General features: G+C 43.3%; 1 protein-coding gene across 1 annotated transcript in view; it reads right to left on the bottom strand.

Moving 5' to 3' along the window:
* LOC124805726 (arrestin domain-containing protein 17-like) overlaps positions 1–9,679 on the bottom strand; it is a 381,347-nt gene extending 371,668 nt beyond the window's left edge. Inside the window, exon 1 of the mRNA XM_047266296.1 lies at positions 9,602–9,679. Coding sequence (XP_047122252.1) covers positions 9,602–9,655 — 54 coding nt within the window. The 5' untranslated portion in view covers positions 9,656–9,679. The remainder of the gene's footprint in view (positions 1–9,601) is intronic.
* Between the last annotated feature and the right edge of the window lie 3,896 nt (positions 9,680–13,575).

The raw sequence follows: 13,575 nt of genomic DNA on the forward strand, positions 1-13,575 counted from the left end.
CTCTCTTCTGTGCTATATGCTGATGTACGACGCGTTTCCATTTACCCACAGTACGACTTGATTATCCTGCACCCTCTGCAATCGTAAATGACATCGGTGTTTGGTCAACGTGTAAACACTTAGTCATCTGCTGATGAGTCCATTGTTCAACAATATTCGCTCTACGTCTTCTTCTACATCAACATGCACATCTATATACATACTTCGCAAGCCATACCACTGTGCATGGCAGAGGGTACGACGATCCAGTGCTTGTAATTTCCCTTCCTGTTTCACTAGCAAACAGAGCGAATGAAAGCTATCTATATACCTGGCTACAAGCGCTAATTTCTCTTACCTTCGTGGTACCTATGCGAAATGTACCTTGGATGCAATAAAATCGACATACAGTTGGCCTCAAATGTTAAAAAGTAGCAAGCTCAAAGCGTGTTAAAGGCCTTGCAGCAGTGGTAACGCGGGCTCCCGTCAGATCCAACAATTTTTGAAATGAAACTTCCTGGCAGATTAAAACTGTGTGCCCGACCGAGACTCGAACTCGGGACCTTTGCCTTTCGCGGGCAAGTGCTCTACCATCTGAGCTACCGAAGCACGACTCACGCCCGGTCCTCACAGCTTTACTTCTGCCAGTATCTCGTCTCCTACCTGCCAAACTTTACAGAAGCTCTCCTGCGAACCTTGCAGAACTAGCACTCCTGAAAGAAAGGATACTGCGGAGACATGGCCTAGCCACAGCCTGGGGGATGTTTCCAGAATTCTGGAATTTTTGAAATATAGGTGCGCAGACGTAATGGGTACACTGCTTCCATCCTTGAGTGTGAACAGGAGACTGATGACCTTTGCTATCACTCCATCTTCCTGCATGTGGCAAGGAACTGCACTACTGGAGTGGATGAGATGTCCTTTGTGATGAACGACATCCATACTCCGACTGAAGACCATTTCTGTGCGCTACTTCTGCATTTCGTAAGTTCTGATTATAGACTATTGGCATTTTTCCATTGTTCTATACAACCAGTAAGTTACTCTCCAGAAAATTTAAATCGGTCGTGCCATTAATGAATTCGGGATAAAAAAAATGGCCCTGAGAACTATGGGACTTAGCATCTGAGGTCATCAGTCCCCTAGAACTAACCTAAGGGCATCACACACATCCATGCCCGAGGCAGGATTCGAACCTGCGACCGTAGCGTTCACGCGGATCCAGACTGACGCGCCTAGAACCGCTCGGCCACACCGGCCGGCAACACGGGATCCTCAGATGTCTCTTGAAGGATCTATGTGCTACCCACCTGCTACCTGTCAGCTTAGGCACAACATTTTTTTTCGAGATATCGCTTCTTTCCTTGATGTTCGAGCAGTGTTTCTTGTAGTTGAGTTCTCGATTCAGATTCGGTAACAAGTATTTCAGTTTTATAGTTTTATATAGGGTTCCAATGGAACTCCCTCCCAAGTAATTAGTTCTCTGGTTTTAAGATGAAACGAACGTGTTTGCATCTCACTAGATTTCGGACTCGATTGGTTCTCCCTGAAGCAAGTCGAAGGTTCGTTCTGGATATCAGATAGTGTCTTCAGCTCTCTCAGACCGGCTTGGTTGGACTTTAACAGCTCAGTCACCTGCATTCCTTTCGGCAGACGTCGTTTGTGTAAATATAAGTTTAGTTTTTTAGCTTATAGTAATGTAGTGCTTTTGAAATGATTAATAAATAAATCGATACCGTTAAGTAGTGACATTGTGCACAGAAAGTATATCTCCAGATGGTACTTGAACGATTCTTGCTCTTCTTGTTTCTAGGCTAAAACCTGTTTCAGTAGCCCTCAGTCTATCCTGAGGTTGTCACTCCAACCTTGGACAGCCAATATTTCTTTTACCAGCTGGTGGTTTATTTCTTACGATTTTCATAATTTTCCGTTCATCCAAACCGTCTATATGTTCATTCCATTAATGCTTTTTGTTATGTACCCACTCATTAATGAAGTCCACTTTACAATTCTAAAGCTTTCAGTTCTCTCTGTCTGTGTCTTCCTGTCTGCAATCCTTCGCACAATTTTCATTTCCGTAGTTTCCAACCGTCATTTTTTTATGTTTGCGGTCTTGTCTCAGCTGTGTATGTCATAAGTGGTCTCATTATTATTTGGCACCTTCTTGCCTTTGCATCTTTTCCGATATGTTTGTTTTTCCAAATGGTACCATTTAAACTCTCTGCCACTTTGTTTGCTTTTTCTACTTGTTCTCTAACTTCCTTTTCGACATTTCCACTTCTGGACATTTCAATATCAAGATATTTAAATGTCATTACGTGTTCAATAATGTCTCCACCCACTTCCAGTTTGCATCTCATCCGTTCCAAAGATGTGGTCATACATTTGGCTTTATGCGTAGATATGACCATATTTACGGTTTTGACTGCCACGTTAAATACACGAAAGAGTTTCTGCAGGTTTTCTCCACTGTTTGCCATGAGAACAGCATCCGCAGGATAACACATGATTTTTATTTCTTCATCCCCCCCATTCTATAATCACTACCAGCCAATACTTTCTTTATTACCTCATCCGTGACTACATTAAAAAGTTAAAAAATGCTAGAGAGAGTCATCGCTTGTACTGCAACTCCTAACAACTCCTAAGAATGAGGTGTTTATCGCTGGTACTGACACGTATACAACACTTCGAAGATAGATTTGAGACTCGACAAATCACAGGGGCAGAGATCATGACTTTACGCAGATCACTGAAGTTAAGCATTCACAGGCTTTGCTAGCACGTAGGTGGGTCACCGGCAGCATGAGATACCATAAATCGCAGGGTATTCGCTTAAGACCTCTGTACCAACAGCAGGGTTCCAGGATAACGAAGCTACTGTAGAACAGATGATTATTGCAGTTCATGGAGAAATCAGATGGAGTATAGAAAACTGAGATAGCTTAGGGAACAGTATATAAGCCAGTATTTTAAAAAGTAACAAGCTCAAAGAGAGTGCTAAATGCCTTGCCGCAGTGGTAACACAGGTTCCCATCCAGGTCTGCCGAGTTCTGTTGGGAAGCGGGGTGCACTCAGACCTTCCGGGTCCAATTGAGGAGCTACTTGATTGAAAAATAGCGACACCGGCCACGAAAACTGATAATGGCTGGGAGAACGGTGTGCTGACCACATGCCCCTCCATATCGCTAACCAATGACGCCTAAGGGCTTAGGACGACACGGCGGCCGGTCGATGCCGTTGGGCCTTACGGGCCTGTTCAGTTGATGTTTGTTTTTGAGCTCAAAGAGTCATCTTGTCTAACAACACTATTAACTGCTATGCAGCTGGTTAATCTGTGACAAATTTTCGCCTGCATGTAGTTTTTGGAATACATGTCTTCAGTTGTTTTTATTAAGTTGAGTCTGCCTCGATAGCTGAGTGGTCAGTGCGACGGAATGCCATCCAAAGGTGCCTGGGTTCGATTCCCGGCTGGACCGGAGATTTTCTCCGCTCAGGGACTGAGTGTTGTGTTGTCTTCATCATCGTCTGCAGCTCGTGGTCTAGTGGCTAGAGTTGCTGCCTCTGGATCACTGGGTCCCGGGTTTGATTAACGGTCGGGTTGGGGATTTTCTCTGCCCAGGGACTAGATGATTGTGTTGTCCTCATCCTTTCATCAACATCATCCACATCCTCATTCGTGACAGTGGTTAGACTGGACCGTGTGCAAAAATTGGGCTGTGTAAAAATTGGGACTTTGTACGGGCGCAGATGACTCCACAGTTGAGAGCCCCACAAACCAATCATCATCATTCGTCATCACCTCATCCCAATCGACTTGCTAGTCGCCGAAGTGACGTCAACTAAATAGACTTGCACCAAACCACCGGTCTACACGACGGGAGTGTCTAGCCACACGACATTTCATTTCATTAAGTTGGAAGGACTCCCCCTATTACAGAGGAGGTTTAAAACACCTGTTAACTGAGCCCTATCGAAAGACTTCTGTAAATCAATAAAACAAACTTGGCTGATTACGTCTTTTTAACACGCATCTTGCCTCTCACTCCCACATGCTCTCCTAACTTTAACTCACTCACACCCACTAGTCCATCGTTGCAAGTCGCTCATACCCACCAATTGCCACTTGCCCAGTTTCACTCAGTCATTGTCATTATCTCTTTGTGTCTCTGTGTCACTGTCTTCTGTCTCACAGACACAGTCTTCTCCTCTCACCATCACTGTCTCCCTCTTGCTCTCTCTTACTGCTGCTATCCCATTCACCCCTTCTCAATGCTGCTTTCTCTTCTCACTTTCACTATCTCTCTGTTCCTGGTTATCATTGTCATAGAAACTGGCTCTCTCCATCTCTGGCTCTCTCCCACTTCCAGTTTCTTCTCCTTTCTTTATTCCTCTCGCATGGGTACTGTCTCCTTCACTATTTTCCTAGCACCGTTCTGTCACTGTCAACTATGTTACACTGTCACTGTGTTCCCGCTTTCTCTCACACTGACATTGTGTCCTTCGCTTTTTCTATACCAGAACCACTGTTTACAATCTTCCAGTATATATTAATTTTCCGTCTCTTTCCCATTACCGCAGTCCCCTTCTCTCTTAGCATAAAAGGGCGCGAATATATTCCCACACCAACATTTTTGGGAAAATTTTTTGAAGATGCTGAGGAGTGTAGTATGGGGCAGTTTGTTCTACACTTCTCAGTCAGTCTTTTAATTAAACAGAGGTGTAGTCGCCTTCTTCTACCCTGCTGTAACAGGACGTGTCACTTATATGGAAAGAACTTTATGGGTCAGTAAACTTTTGATAGAAGGAGAAGTAATTTTATCCCTCAGGCCGGATTTTAAAAGCACAAAAATTTTGCAGGTGCCTGACTGACACGGGGTTCCCAGAGCCCTTTTCACGATAACGGAGACCCTTTACGGCATATTTCTCCGTGCTGTGCCACTTTATAGACAACGTTTTCGCCTCATCAAAAAAATAACTGCCATTTGCTGTGCATAGCCGTCTTGGAATCTGCGGCTCGGGTTTGGTACCCAAAAACCATGTTCTTAGGGTGTTTTAATGGATAAAGATTTTTGAAAACGGGAATGTGGTACTGATAGATAAGTACCTAGAGAATATACCGCTAAAATTTGAGCAATTTGCTGCTGTTAGTTATCTAGATATCCACTGCTGACGGCGGAAAACTGGTGAAAAGCGCTTTTTTCAGGTTTTCTCAGGAACGACTCGTGAACTAAATATTGCCTCCATAAAACCACATCTTATGTGAAAAGTACCAACTGATTTGCACCGTTTGCCTAAACTGGAGAAATTTTGTAGTACTCAAACTTTGATTCTGTACTGTAGGTTGGTTACTGTAAGACGACCCATCTGTTGGGTATACAAAAGGTCCCTAGCCAAAGGCCTATTCAAAAAACTTAACCCTACCTTATTTATGAATAGCATCTGAAGTATGGGACCATGAAAAGAGTCCCGCTCTTGTGGGTGGCACTTTGGAACATACTGGTAGCGCGTGCTTTCGCATGGGTACCGATTCAGTCTGGAGCTTTGTTTTGGATCAGTCCATAAAATATATTATAGTGACGCCTTTTAAAGGTATTAGTATTACTAGTGATATAGTAAATTATTCTAATTGATGAGACAAGCTGTATGCAGTATCAGTTCCGGTAAATAGTCCAAATGTAAGACATATTTCACGAAGAAGCAGCTGTGGAGAGTAACCTTATCTGATCCACAAATGTGAGACTGTATAGTCTTTGTAACCTCTAAACAAGTAACATTTCATAAATATAGGAACGGGTTTAAGACTAGGAATCTGTCTCAGTAAGAGACAAAAATTTATCCCGTGGTCGAAACAGCCGTTAACAAATCATGGAAGAGGGACTTTCGATGACACGTTCCGTCATCAAGGTAAAAAAAAAACAACAAAAGCTGATCGTCAATTTCACATTACGCCGCTGAGCTTGAGGCGAAGTTACGTAAAGTTTTGTTTGACTAGAGTAAGGCAAGTTCCGCTCTTGAACTCGCGTTACGGTATCGCGGATTTGGCATCAAGCCCGTTGGCTGTGAGGGGAAGTCGATTCTGACCAGTACAGTCCTTCAGGGTCACAGTGGGCTACGAACGTTATGATCTTAGCGCCAAGAACGTTCCCTGTTCAGGTACCCTGGAGTTTTTCTTAACCATCTTTTTGTTTTCGTAGTCAGACATACAATGTGGCGAAATATCAGTGCCAATTCAGGTGAAAACTATTTAGTCATAAAATTGTTGTTTGCTCATAATTGCCGACGCTGTAACAGCCATGAAATAGGCTTGCACTCTAATCACAGCTGTTTCGGTATCACTTTCTTAATTTGTATCGAAATGCGAATTTTTAAAAGATATGCTATGACATACGAGATGTTTATACTTTAACTCGTGTAATATTTATTTTTGTCCATGCTGAAACAGCGAAGAATTAGATAAATTCAATCTGTATACGTGATTGGTTATCAACAACTTTTCTAATCGCTGTAAATAAACTAGATTGGTAACTGGCAAAGTCGACCCAGTGACCTATCTCAGACATTGAGAAGGATAGAGTTAAACGATCTCTTGATAGCAGTATTATTAGTGAAGGCTGCAACAGATGCAGTTGCAATTGAAACGCTAATTTATTGCAACCATGTTTTCCATGCCTTTTTAATTATCTGATAGAAGTAAATATTCTAAATTTCATGTGGGAAGGATACAAAACGTGATTGGTTACAGTAAATTGCATTTTCAATTCAGTTGCAGTGACGGCTAAGCTAAAATTTTCGCAGTTAATGATACAGTTTCCTTAAACTGTTGTTCCTTCCATGCCAAACAGATACTATTAACATGTATTACGGTGACAGTAAAAGTGCGAAAAGTTCGTTTCTGAAGTTTGACTGATATGGATTAGACGCACACCACGACAGAACCCCTTGGCATTCTTTACATACTGCCTATTGCACTGAGAACTTCTCTATAAATAACCAGTACCTGAGAGAATAATAATAATAAAACATCAGACGATAACTTTCACGATCTTATGCTAAACATGAGAACTGTCTTATTCCTCACAAGAATCTACTTCTGAATCGCGAATGTGGTTTTACATTGATTATTTTAAGTGTATTACAAGATGGTCTCAAGGGATAATACAGTGCGCTAGTTTGAATTTCCTACCGTTGGTTGAAATATTACAACCGTATTTTACTATACGTTCACATTTGAGAAAGCACTGAGGACGACCAAGAGAAGTAAACCCATTATGTCGACACAAGACATGTCGCGGATGATCGTCGCTTTTCGGCGAGATAAAAATTTGTACACCACTTCCAAGCAATTAAATTAATTAATACCTAAAAGAAATCATTCTCTATCGCAATGTCAGTTCATATTTATAGGTATGTGATGGCATCACTGACGTTTAATGTATGTTTGTAGTACAATTGCATATAGCTTTAATTGAAATTTTGATTCATCATGTCCCGTTGCGGCACGTAAGCGAAAGCTACTTAGTCATAAAACGTGTCGCTGCTGAGAAGAAAAGTGAAAACCGAAAAAGGAAGCTACCATGATTTTTTAGAGAAATACAATTACAGCAGTCTATACAGTAATTAATTTCGTTACAGGCATATGAATACAATAAAAAGAATGAGCCAGAAGGAAGCCATTTCACGTATGGAGGGCATCCCCGGTGGATATGTCAATATTCTGGGATATGACAGGAAAGATTATTCGATGCAAAAAGTCTATTAAAAGCATTTAAAGTCTGGGCTTTAAAATGCATACCTTAAGAGCTATGAGGATTTCATCTTTGATACAGTGAAATAAATCTTTTCTCTTGCAATCTCTTTGCTTTCTGGATCTTGGTAGGAGGTAGTATAGATCAGAACAAGAAAAAATTGCTTTGTAAACATGGCTTTAAAACGCATATCTCAAGAGTTATGAGCACTTGTTCAGAAGAAGAGAAAGGTTTCACAGTATCGAAGACGAACAAGTGCTCATAGCTCTTAAGGTATGCACTTTATAGTCCAGGTTTTCTAGACATTTTTTGCATCGAATGATTGGTCTGCTCCTATCTCTGAACACTGGCCACTCTCTTGGGAAACACTGTATTTGAAAGTACGGGATTTGTCACTCAAAGAATTCAGTTATGGAAGTCTATTGGAAACACAATCTGCAGAATGGTACACACCTTCATTTATAGTGACTATGGGAGTGTTATCCAAGAGCAAACTATTTTTCCATCTATTGTTTACTATGTAAATGTGCCATTTCCTTTAGAGTGAGTCCTCGCTATTAATGACAAAGCCCACGAGGGAGCAGTTTTCGCTCTACACTGTGCAAACATACAATGGTAGGACGTCAGCAATGTGACGGTCATATCCTCAACTTATTTACGTGTAGCTTTTGATGATATGTAGGGCAGAGAACAACATACATAAGAATCAGGCTCTATGCTCTGAGAAAACTGTGTGAAACTATAGCAGAGGGCACAGCGAGACGCAATTTGGCGATGATATCGCAACTGAACTTCAGTGCTGCGGTTCCGATTATTTAACAAGTCTTCAAGAAAATGGACACCAACAGCCGTAAATTTATTTAATAATTCAATTTATCTGTCAGTTTCGGTGCCCATTGGCGCCATCTGCAGGTTTCTGTACACCAAACTAGATAACGCTTCTAGACATTTGTGCTATTATATGGACCACTATATCCAACTGAAGTCCGTAGACTTCTAAAAACTCTCCGGTCGACGTGGATCATTCATACCTCTAACAACTTTGCTGTCGTTGGAGGTGTGAAGAGGCCACGCCGACCGAGAAGTTAACAGAATTTTTTGGAAGATAAGGCCACCGTTTGACTATATCTTCTGTACTGTCTAGATTTCGGCTTTTATGCCATTATCAAGAACAATGCTAGAATTCTTAGACTTTTATCTTAGACCTTAAAACTGTCATACTTGTTAAGGCATAAAAGTACAGGATATAAATACAGTAATTAGGAGTCAAACGGTGGTTTACTCTTTCAAAAAATATTGATTGGCTGTTGATCAAAACCACTGAAAGTTTTTAGAAGTCTATGTAATCTAGTTGGAGAAGTGGTCCCTTTAATAGTAGAAACGGCTAAATGAGTTACCTTGTTTCGTGTATAGGGACCTGAAGATGACGCCATCGAGGTACCGAAACAGATAGCTAAGAAAAATTATTACATAAGATTTTGGCTGTTGGTATCTCTTTTCTTCAAGTCCTCGAACTGCCCCAATCAAATTCCATTTACACAAGATGGAATTACAGAAACTGAATATTTGACAAGTTGTACGACACTGAACATCGTAGAAGGTAAGTGAGCACCCTGGTAAATGGCACAGTGCATAAGACGCCGACCTTCCACCACCCATCTCGCCGATCTGACTGCTGCGGTCCAACGTGTTCTGATATTATTTGAGGCGAATGACGACACGGTGGCAGAGTTATCCATTAAGCGATCCATCGCTTCGACGACGGCGAGTTTGACGTCTTCGGCGCACTGACCTAAAGCCGCTCCGTAACTTGAGAGACTTCTTCCGGCGCCGCCTGCGTACTACTGCGGAGCAGGGCTGGCAAAGCGGCTTACCCTGCGACGCGGCAGCCCGCTGTGGGACTGGCTCAGCTGGTTGTGGGGAGTCATCGCCCGGGCGTCGGCGTCGGCGTCTGTCGCAGGCTGCCTCCGGCGTCGTTGCCGCTGCGCGAGACACTGTGCTGTGGCCGTTGCGCTTTGGTCGCGCCCGACCTCGCCGGTGGCCGCGCAGCGGCAGACTGGCCCCAGCGTCGCGACGCCGCGGCCGCCACTGCGCATGCGCGGGCTGGCGCCGGCGCCGCCCCTCTGTTGGCGCGTCGTGTTTGTCTGCCGCGCCGGCCGTGCCGGAATCTCGCCCCATATCCACCGACCGGCTCAGGGGATGCTGCGCCAGTTTACGACGAGGAGATGGAAAATCCTCGGCTTGGTACAGTAATAGCGTTGATACCAATAACATTTTGTTTCTGTCATTGCGGCGCGTCTTGTAACACAGGCTTCGGGTGGAGGGGAATTTGGCTGGCAGTTGTGCAACAGTGGGATTATTAATATTTCCATTGTTGAACATTATACGAGGGTCACTCCAAGAGAAATGCACACTATTTTTTTTAAAATCCATCTTTTATTCTACATGTTTGAATATTTTACAGTGTGCAGACACAGCCTTTAGGAACAATATTTTCGTTTCTCCACATTATTTCTATCCCTCTCAAATGCCTTACGCCATCTTGGAACCAGCGCCAGTATACCCGCACGGTAAAATTCTGAACCAGCCTGTTGGAGCCACTCTTTGGCAGCGTGCACAAGGTAGTCATCATCTTCAAACCTTGTTCCACGAAGAGAATCTTTCAGTTTCCCAAAGAGATGATAGTCACATGGAGCCAGGTCAGGACTGTAAGGCGGGTGTTTCAGTGTTGTCCATGCGAGTTTTGTGATCGTTTCCACGGTTTTTTGACTGACATGTGGCCGTGCATTGCCGTGCAACAGCAAAACATCCTGCTTTTGCCGATGTGGTCGAACACGACTCAGTCGAGCTTGAAGTTTCTTCAGTGTCGTCACATATGCATCAGAATTTATGGTGGTTCCATTTGGCATGATATCCACAAGCTAGAGTCCTTTGGAGTCGAAAAACACCGTAGCCATAACTTTTCGAGCAGAAGGTGTGGTTTTGAATTTTTTTTTGTTAGGTGAATTTGCATGATGCCATTCCATTGATAGCCTCTTCGTCTCTGGTGAAAAATGATGGAGTCATGTTTCATCACCTGTCACATTTCTTCCAAGAAATTCATCTCCACCATTCTCGTACTGTTTCAAAAGTTCGCTGCATACCGTTTTTCTTGTTTCTATGTGAGCCACTGTCAACATCCTGGAAACCCACCTGACACAAACCTTTTTTAAAAAAATGGCTCTGAGCACTATGGGACTTAACATCTGAGGTCATCAGTCCCCTAGAACTTAGAACTACTTAAACCTAACTAACCTAAGGACATCACACACGCATCCAAGCCCGAAGCAGGATTCGAACCTGTGACCGCAGCGGTCGTTCGGCTCCAGACTGTAGCGCCTAGAACCGCACGGCCACTCCGGCCGGCAAACCTTTTTTAACGCCAACACTTTCAGTATTCTGCAAACATTTCCTTCCCCTATCCCAACGTAGCGTGACAATTTGTTCACTGTGATGTCTGTCAGCAGTCACCAATTCGTTAACTCTCTGCACATTGTCTGGAGTGTGTGCAGTACGAGGCCTGCCGCTGCGAGGACAATCCTCAACATTGCCGTGCCCGCTTTCATCATGTAACCTGCTTGCCCACCGATTACCTGTACTGCGATGAACAGCAGCATCCCCGTACACCTTTTTCAACCTCTTGTGTATCTTTCCCACTGTCTCGTTCTCACAGCATAGGAAACCTATGACAGTACGTCGCTTCTGACGAACGTCAAATGTAGCAGCCAGCTTGAAGACATGCTGTGACGGCGCCACTCACGGGAATAGGTTGAACTAAGTTCGAAAACAAGCGGGAAGGATGTATCTACACGCTGTAAAACTTTCACACATGTAGAATCAAAACTATTTTTACAAAAATAGTGTGCATTTCTTATGGAGTGACCCTCGTACACTGAGGTGACAAAAATCATGGGAGAGCGATATGCACATGTACAGACGGCGTTAGTATCACATACTCGGGGCATAAAAGGACAGTGCATTGTCGAGGCTTTCATTCGGATTCAGGTGGTCCATGTGAAAGGTTTCCGACGTTGTTATGGCTGCACGGCGGGAATTAACAGACTTTGAAAGCAGAATAGTAGCTGGAGCTAGAAGCATGGGACATTCCATTTCGGTAGTCGTTAGGGAATTCTGAATTCATTATTCCGATATTCACAGTGTCATGAGTGTGCTGAGAATACCAGATTCCCGGCATTACCTCTCACCTCACAGTGGCCAATGGCCTTCACTTAACGATCTAGAGCAGCGGGGTTTCCATAGAGTTGTCAGTGCTAACAGACAAGCAGCACTGCCTGAAATAACTGCAGAAATGAGTGTGTGACGTACGACGAACATATCCGGTAGGACAGCGCCGCGAAATTTGGCATTAATGGGCGGTGGCAGTTGACGACCGACACAAGTGCCTTGCTAACAGCACAACGTCGCCTGCAGTGCCTCTTCAGGGCTCGTGACCATATCGGTTGGACCCCAGACGTCTGGATAACTGTGGTCTGGTCAGATGAGTCCAGATTTTTACTGATGAGATCTTATGGCACAGTTTGCTTGGGAGCAGACCCCACGGAATCGCAGACCCAAGTTGTCAACAAGGCACCGCTCAAGCTGCTGGTGGCTCCACAATAGTGTGGGCTTCATTTACATGAAATGGACTGGGTCCTCTGGTCCAACACAACTCATCATTCAGTAGAAATGGTTATGTTCTGCTACTTGGAGACCATTTGTAGCCTTTCATGGACTTCATGTTCCCAAACAACGATGGAATAATAATTATTTTTATTCACGACAACGCGCCATATCACTGGGCCGCATTGTTCGCGATTGGTTCCAGGAACTTTCTGGACAGTTCGAGCGACTGGTTTGGCCACACAGATCGCCTGACATGGAGCCCATCGAGCATTTATGGAACACAATCGAGAGGTCAGTTCGTGCACAAACTCCTGCACCTGCAACACTTTCGCAGTTATGGACTGTTGTAGAGTGCATGGCCCAACTTGTTGAGTGCATACCACGTCGAATTACAGCACTACGCCGGGAAAAAGGAGGTCTAACACGACATTAAGAAGCATTCCATGACTTTTGGCGCCTCAGTGGATTACAAAACCTACGTACATACGAATATCAAGAATATCAAGCTTCTGCATTGAGTTTCTTTCCGGAATAATAATTCCAGGACTCTATGTTGCTAAAACAAAGCAAAACAATATGTCCTCCCAACAGAAATACAATAAAGTAACCTCTCAACGAACAGCAGGCATATACAACAGAACTTAACGCAAAATCAAACCCATAGCGTAATTTTTTTTCAACTTCTGTAATACTTAGATAGTGAACATTTGGGGCTTATTTGAAAGGGTTATATAGTAATTAGTACAATGCGTTTTCTAAAACGCAGAGAAAGTAACGGAAAAAGTAGGTGGTCAAAGATAGCATCGATTTTGGGATACGCTGATAGGCCTCTAGTTTCACCACAACTGTGAGCTACCATTTTATTTGTGATCAATATTTCGAAAACATAATTAAACTTTGACCACCCAGAAATAAGTACATTGATCTAAAGTTTTCTTAAGTGGTTTATTAAGCTCTTTAAAGAAAAAAATACCTAGTATGGTACATAAATAAAAAAAGTGTGATCCATCTTCAGAACTATAAATAATGAAAGATACTGAGATGGAGTACCACACACGTAGATCCAACAGTTTCGTCCATCTTAGACCTAAATCCTCGTTTCAGGACTTGCATTGCAGACAGTCCAGATAGAATTAAGGTTGTCTGTTCTTCATATATCGAGATATCTAGTACTTGACCGGCCGGT

Source organism: Schistocerca piceifrons, chromosome 7, assembly GCF_021461385.2.
Source record: "Schistocerca piceifrons isolate TAMUIC-IGC-003096 chromosome 7, iqSchPice1.1, whole genome shotgun sequence".
Classification (NCBI taxonomy): Eukaryota; Metazoa; Arthropoda; class Insecta; order Orthoptera; family Acrididae; genus Schistocerca; species Schistocerca piceifrons.